The sequence below is a fragment of the Sprattus sprattus genome (genome assembly GCF_963457725.1).
Source record: "Sprattus sprattus genome assembly, chromosome: 15".
NCBI classification, from domain to species: domain Eukaryota; kingdom Metazoa; phylum Chordata; class Actinopteri; order Clupeiformes; family Clupeidae; genus Sprattus; species Sprattus sprattus.
In genome coordinates, this window is record NC_137913.1 from 9,328,418 (window position 1) to 9,335,917 (window position 7,500).

At 47.3% G+C, this 7,500-nt stretch overlaps 1 protein-coding gene across 1 annotated transcript in view; it reads left to right on the forward strand.

Moving 5' to 3' along the window:
• Window positions 1–6,970, forward strand: part of pbx3b (pre-B-cell leukemia homeobox 3b) — a gene marked incomplete at its 5' end in the record, with an annotated part of 115,859 nt that extends 108,889 nt beyond the window's left edge. The window contains 2 exons of the mRNA XM_080852161.1: window positions 2,476–2,565; window positions 6,731–6,970. Of these exons, the coding sequence (XP_080708287.1) occupies window positions 2,476–2,565; window positions 6,731–6,823 (183 nt within the window). The 3' untranslated portion in view covers window positions 6,824–6,970. The remainder of the gene's footprint in view (window positions 1–2,475; window positions 2,566–6,730) is intronic.
• Between the last annotated feature and the right edge of the window lie 530 nt (window positions 6,971–7,500).

The window sequence follows — 7,500 nt, forward strand, 5'->3', positions numbered from 1 at the left end:
CACCCCTCTGGACGTGCTGCTGCTGTGTGGAGTGGGCTGTTGAGCATGCGTGGTGAGCGTATCGTGAGCGTGAGCGTGAGCATTGTGGCTTAGCATCCGAACTTCTTTCTGAAGGCGTCCCCTTTCTCTCACCAGGCTTCCAGATGAAAGATGAGAGTTCAGCTGGACTCTGCCGAGAACAAAACACTCTTTTAACCAACATGTTTACTGTACTGCCTACTCTTTCAATCAGCTTCTTCCTGTCCTTGTCATGGTATTTGATACCCACCCCCCCCCCCCCCTTCCCTCTGCCCTCCATCCCTTTCTACCCCCCCCCCCCCATAGAGAACCTAGATAAGGCTGTAGGAGAACTTTTAGTTTGGAGCTTCTCGGCCAATCACGTGCGTCCGTCTGTGCTGTGGTGTCCCTTTGGTTTGGTTCGCTTCCTGTGTTTATTTGTTTGTTTGTTTGTTTGTTTAGGGCTGAGGACTTTTGTTTAGGTTAGCTGCCCTTGAGTCTCACACACACGGCTAGAATCCCCCACCTCCTCTCCCAGGGCTTTGCTTTGCAACCCAGTCTGCTCCTTCACTTCCCTCCTGTCTGTGCTCTTCAAGCCCAGTGTGTGTGTGTGTGTGTGTGTGTGTGTGTGTGTGTGTGTGTGTGTGTGTGCGCGTTTGTGCGTGTGTGTGTGTGATTCTGAATGTGTGTGAATATTATTACTGTTATGATTACCGATGATGATTATTATATATCACATATTATTTGACAAGCACACATACTGTGTGTTTGGTGTGTGTGTGTGTGTGTGTGTGTGTTTGAGTTACTGTGAGTGAGTGTGCCTTGCGTATTCATGTGTGTGTGTGTGATGTGGTGTGTTTGTGTGTGTTTGAGGTACGGTGAGTGAGTGTGCCTTGCGTATTCATGGTGTGTGTGTGTGTGGTGTGTTTGTGTGTGTCCTCTCTGTCTGCTGTCCAGTGGTTTCTATGGTGATTGAGCTCCTTAACTCTTTCCTCTCCAGGTTCCTCAGGCCCTTATAGCCTCCCCACCCCAAACACTGGGGACTTGTTCATGAGCATGCAGAGTCTGAGTGGAGACTCATACCAGGGCCAAGTCGGAGCCAATGTGCAGTCTCAGGTAGGCGCGCTTCAGGGTCGCCCCGGGCAACGGCAGATACACAATCAGACTCTAGACTCTAGTCATTAGATTAAGATCCAGTCACATGCCCTCCCCCTCCCCCCCCCCCCCCCCCCCCTCTCTCTTAGTGTCATGGACAGACTGAGAGGTGTCAGGGCTAGTCCAAAATTCTCACCTAAAACAAGGATGAAGCCTCGCTTCAGACTGCTACTTGACTCTGCGGTTTGGGGGCACGATAATCTGTTGGATTACTGTAGATTAGATGAAGTGATTTTGAAAAAGGTTAACTGATGGCCCTGAGACAGACAGTGTTTTTGCAAGTCAATGTTGTGAATGCCTTTGGCTCTGGCTTGGGCTCCTGGGTTTGTATTGGGTGGATGGAAGTTCCTTCCTGTCTGACATCACATCCTCTCCCGTCCTCGTCATCACGTGTCTGCGTTTTCTTTCTGTGGTGTTTCTCATCCTAAGTGGGTGTCTGTGGTGTGAAGAGTGCCATGCATGCAAGACACATATTGTAAATAAACAGATTTGAAAGGGACTTTATAGGAGATATCAAATAAATTAGATATTTTTTTCCTATCAAAGAAATGTTTTACAAATACATATTTATATATTCCAGTTTTAGATTCCATGCTGTATTTAGTGTGGAACTCTCAGCAGGCACCACCTACAGTGTCAGTGATGGTATGTGTGTGTGTGTGTGTGTGTGTGTGTGTGTGTGTGGTGTGTGTGTGTGTGTGTGTGTGTGTGTGTGTGTGTGTGTGTGTGTGTGTGTGTGTGTGTGTGTGTGTGTGTGTGTGTCCTGTTCCCCTAACTGAGCATGTGAAAGTGCCAGTGTGTTTTCAGGTGCATCCATGAGTCTGCGTCATGCACTTGTGTGTGTGTGTGTGTGTGTGTGTGTGTGTGTGTGTGTGTGTTAACTCTGATGGAATTTTCTGTCAAAGGAACTGCAAAGCAAGTGAAAGGGGAGGGGGGAATTCCAGCTCTTTTGTTGATGTTTTCTTTGCAGATATCATCCGTTTCTATTTGTGTTGATTTATTTTCTCCTTTTAATGAGCGCATCTGCATCTCTTATCCCTTTCTCCCCAACACATCCTAGTGTGTGCTGTCTCGTCGTGTTCGTCTAGTGTGTGTGTGAGAGAGTGTGTGTGAGTATATGTGTGCATCTGAGAGAGAAAGCCTCTCTCTATATGTGTGTGTGTGTGTGTATGGGTGTGTGTGTGTGTGTGTTTACATGAGTGTGTGTTTGTGTGTGTGTATGCTGTGTTTGTGTGTGTGTGCGTGTGTGTGTGTGTGTGTGTGTGTGTGTGTGTGTGTGTGTCAGACACAGGGCATTGACAGTCTTGCCCTCTCCCCTCTGCAGTGGATACTCTGCGCCATGTTATCAGTCAGACGGCAGGATACAGTGATGGCCTTGGAGGAAACGCTATGTACAGTCCACACGGCCTGAATGTAAGTCAGTACTACACACACACACACACACACAGACACACACACACACACACACACACACACACACACACACACACACACACACACACACACTGAGCTAACAGCACTAAAAAAAAAAAAAAACATACTGTACAACTTAACCACAGTCACACACAAACCTAACACACTGCATAAACACAATCAAAAAGAGTGAACACACAGCACATATTCCAAAACCAGGGCTACACACACAACTTAATAACAACAATGCAGTTAAGAGCAATGCAGGTAATTACAGTTAAATTCAGGAATAATGAATGATAATAAGCCCTTAGCATAGATATTCATCATGATTCTTTGTCATGCTCCAGTATTTACAGTAATATCCGCTGTGCGTAGACAGACTGACACAATTCCGTGATGTCAGGATGAAATCTGTCTCTGTTAACCCGTTTTGGCGGCAACGATTTAAAGGCAATATGTTTGGTCTGCGCGGCTTCGCAGGGATGTCACAGCGCCGTAACCCTATCACGCTGGAAGTGAGCGGCATTTAGTTGTGCGTCTGCGTGCTGTTTAACTGTTTTGAAATGCTTCAAAGAGCGAGCGCTGTCCTTATCAGCGTGATGGAATATGAAAGGAGGATCGCCTGAAGCGACTGCCGACATGAATTCCTTCTCCCTTGATAAGAGCTGATACGCTTCTTTTTTTTATAAGACTCTGCATAATCTCAAGCCACCAGGGTATAGATTGATTTATTTGATGAGAGAGAAAGAGGGGAGATAGAGAGAGGGGAGGCAGGAGGAATGTAAGAGACCTCACTGACAGGAGTGGTACAGAATGAGATATTTGTTTTTATGTGATTTTTTTTTCTTTGTCTCGAGCGAGAGACATGAATTTCTTCTTTTCTTCCTGTAATAGGACCCATGTGGCTCGTGTTTGTACTTTGACATTTTAGAATATATTCAGCATAATATAAAAGGAAAAAAAAAAACTATACCCTGAAGAATTGTATTCTTCGATACACTAACAAAATAACAATAAACATAGATATAAAGCTAGCAGCGATGCTATTCTTCAAGTTTACTGTTGTACCTGTGTAGCGCGCTGTGTAACGCTGTAACAGATGCTTGTATGGCTGTGGTTTTGTCTGGAGTGGCGAAGGGGCAGGTATGGTTTATAGTGTGTGAAGTGTTGAGTGTGTGCGGTTTATAGTGTGTGAAGTGTTGTGTGTGTGCGCAGCAGAACAAATCCAGACGGAGGGCTAGCGCAGGGAGTTAGCGCTGAAGCTCGCTAAAGCTCGCTTCACTCCGCTGCGTCGCCTCAGCGTCTCATGCTTCCATGGCCCCCGCAGTGCTTCATACGACATGTCAGCTTCTCACACACCCCACCCCCTTGTGTCTCACACACTCTCACACACACTCGCTGAGCTTCTCACTCCAATGCGCTGCTTAGGTCACATCGCACTCCATCAGCAGAGCAACCAAAACAACGACAGCTCAAACCTCCACACCCACACACACACACACACACACACACACACTCACACACACACACACACACACACACACACACACACACACACACTCTTCCCATCCTCTCCCTCAAAATATATAAATAATGCATCTTCTGCTCGTTGTAATTCATGCAATGAAAAAAAAAAGGAAGAAAGATGTGAAACTAAAAAAGGGAAAAAATGATGTTGAGGAGAAAGAGGCAGACTAAGCCTGTCTGTGTGTGTGTGTGTGTGTGTGTGTGTGTGTGTGTGTGTGTGTGTGTGTGTGTGTGTGTGTGTGTGTGTGTGTGTGGAAAGCCAGAGCACGGTGTGATGGTGATGTAGATTATTTGTCTGGGCAGTGTGTGTGTGTGTGTGTGTGTGTATGTTTGTGTGACAGAGAGAGGGAGAGCCCTCCTGGTGCCACTCCTGTTATAGAGCACACGGCCCAGGCGCCAGGGCCCAGCAGTGTGTGTGTGTGTATGTGTGTGTGTGTGTGTGTGTGTGTGTGTGTGTGTGTGTGTGTGTGTGTGTGTGTGTGAGACGCCAGGGCCCAGCAGCCAAGATAAATCTATTTATTGACCTATTCCAGGAACTCTAAATCAGCGAAATCCTAATTCTGCCACCAGAGAAGGAGAGCACAGGGCCTCCAGCAGCTCGCCCAAGCCCACCGCTCCCCCTGTAATACAGACAAATTGTTTTGATAATGAAGCGCATCATAAATAAATTAGCATACGCTAACCTTTTGTTGTGTGAAACAGAGAGAGAGAGACAGAGAGAGAGAGAGAGAGAGACAGGGAGAGAGAGAGCGAGCGAGACAGAGAGAGAGAGACAGATAGAGAGACAGAGATAGAGAGGGAGAGAGAGAGACAGAGAGAGAGAGGGAGAGAGAGAGACGGAGAGAGAGGCAGAGAGAGGGGGGCTGAGACATACAGTGAGAGAGCAAGAAACACAAAAGACAAGAAGATAAGACAAAACAAAGAGAAAGCAGAGCAAGAGAGAGAGAGAGAGACAGATGGAGAGAGAGAGAGATATGGAGAGATAGAGATGGAGAGATATAGATAGATGAAGAGATAGAGAGGGAGGTGGAAAGAGATTTTGAGAGGGAAACAGAAACAAAAGAGAGAGAGAGACAATTAGAAAAGAGAGAAATAGAGAGAGTGAAAGAAAAAAGAGAAAGAGAGAAAGAAAAAAAAGAGAAAGAGATAAGGCTTGAGACACAGAGAGAGAAAAGAAAAAGGAGATAAATAGAGATAGAGAGATAGAGACAGGCGAGAGAAAGAGGATGTGGGAAACAGAGATGAGAGGGAGAGAGAGAGAGAGGGAGAGATCGAAAACAAAGAAAGAAGAAGAAGAAAAAAAGTATCTGTCAGTGGAAGAATGAGAGAGCGAGAGGGATGGGAGAGATAGGGAAAGAGAATGAGAGAGCGAGGGATAGAGAAAGAGAATGAGAGGGCGAGGGATGGGGGAATCGCCATGAGCACCAGGCAGCACAGGGAGCCCCATTGGGGACCCAGCAGGGTGTCTCCCTCCACGCCCGCACCCACCCTGAGGTCTCTGTGCTGGGTGTGTATGTAGGGGGGTGGGGGGGGGTTTGGGGGGCTGCCTGAGTTCTCCGAGCTGGGTTTGTGTGTGTGGGGTGGGGGGGGGGGGGGGGGGGGGCTGCGTCACTTCCATTCAGCGTCGGCCTGTCCAACTGGCCCGCCCGCCCCTAAAACCCCCCTCCCCTCGCCCCCCCTCACTGACAGCCAAATATGGAGCGACAAGCCGTCCTCCACCACAGAAATCTGATTAGACATCGATTCCAGCCCTCCCTCCTATTGGCTGCGACGCCGGGCAAATTTGTTTCCGAGAGAGTGTCTATCTGTCTCGCCCTCTCTCTCTCCCTCCCTCTCTCTCCCTCCCTCTCTCTCTCTCTCTCTTTCCCTCTCTCTCTCTCCCTCCCTCCCTTTCTCTCTCTTTCCCTCTCTATCCTCTCTCTCTCTCCCCCTCTCTCTCTTTCCCTCTCTCTCCCCCTCTCTCTCTCTCTTTCTCTCTATCTCTCTTTCTCCCTCTCTCCATCTCTCTCTCTCCCTCTCCCTCCCTCTCTCTCTCTCCCTCAGCAGCGGTGGCAGTGTTATGTTGAGAATCCCCATCGGCCCGCTCGCCTGTGTATCAGAGGAGACACCCACTCTTATTAATTTCTTAATATATCAGCGAGCAGGGAGCACACACACCGCGTCACACACCAGGGAGCACACACTCCTCATCACACACCAGGGTACACACACCTCCTGCTGGGAGTACCTCTCACCGGCAGACAGGCATCCTTATGCACATGCACACACACACACACACACACACACACACACACATCCTCATGCACACACACACACTTTTATGTGTGCATCCTCATGCATATGCATAAACTTGCATACGCACACACACACACAAGCACACACACACATACACACATACACACTCATACAGACACGTCTGTATACATCCTCTTGTGAACACCCAGATATTAATAAAAATAATTAAAACATATAATATAAATTCATAAATACATACAAATAATACAAATATTATGGTTCATGATTCCTAGTGTTAAATATTAACAACATTGTAGATATAATACAGTGATAAATATGAATCTATATCAAAAGTGTTAATGTTTTTGTGTTTTGTGTTTTTTCTCTTTGTTTGTCGCAGGCAAATGGCGGGTGGCAGGATGCAACCACTCCGTCCTCCATCATATCCCCAACCGAAGGACCGGGCAGCGTGCACTCTGATACCTCGATTTGATCACACACACACACACACACACCAGACACACACACACACACACACACACACCCACACACACAGAAATCCCCCTGCTGAAGAACCCCAACTACAGCGCCCGCCACAGACTGACCAATCAGAGAGGCTGAACCAGCTGTCAGAACCAATCGTCTGGCTGCGTTTATTTCATGCGTTCAGCGCTCATCCTTTTTGACCTCTGTGTTTTCATATTTGTTGACTTCTCCTGTCATCTGCTTCAACACGTTTTCTATTCTGAGTTGTTTTCCACCTGTATGTTTGTACAATGGTGTGGAGGTGAGTCTGTGCGAGTGTGTGAAAGCAAACCCACCTGTTAATAGAAATACAAATAGAAATGAATGACCAAGACCATTCATATGGCCTGAATATGTTTCAGGCATCCGAATAGACACACACATTCGTGTTCATTCCTGTTCGACTAGTGGGACCGAGTATACCACTGGTGCCTCCACTTTTCCTCTACTCGTAGTATGTACTCAGTCAGAACTCCATACTCAGACTGTACTCCATACTCAGACAGTGCTTTTGTAAGTATACTGATTTACCCCTCGGTTGGCCTTCTGTGGGAGTCAGCGTGCTGTCGGCCGTAGCTGGTCTCCTGAAGAGAGCAGGCAGCTGTGGTGTGTGTAGTGTGGAAGTAAAGGTGGACCCAGAGACCC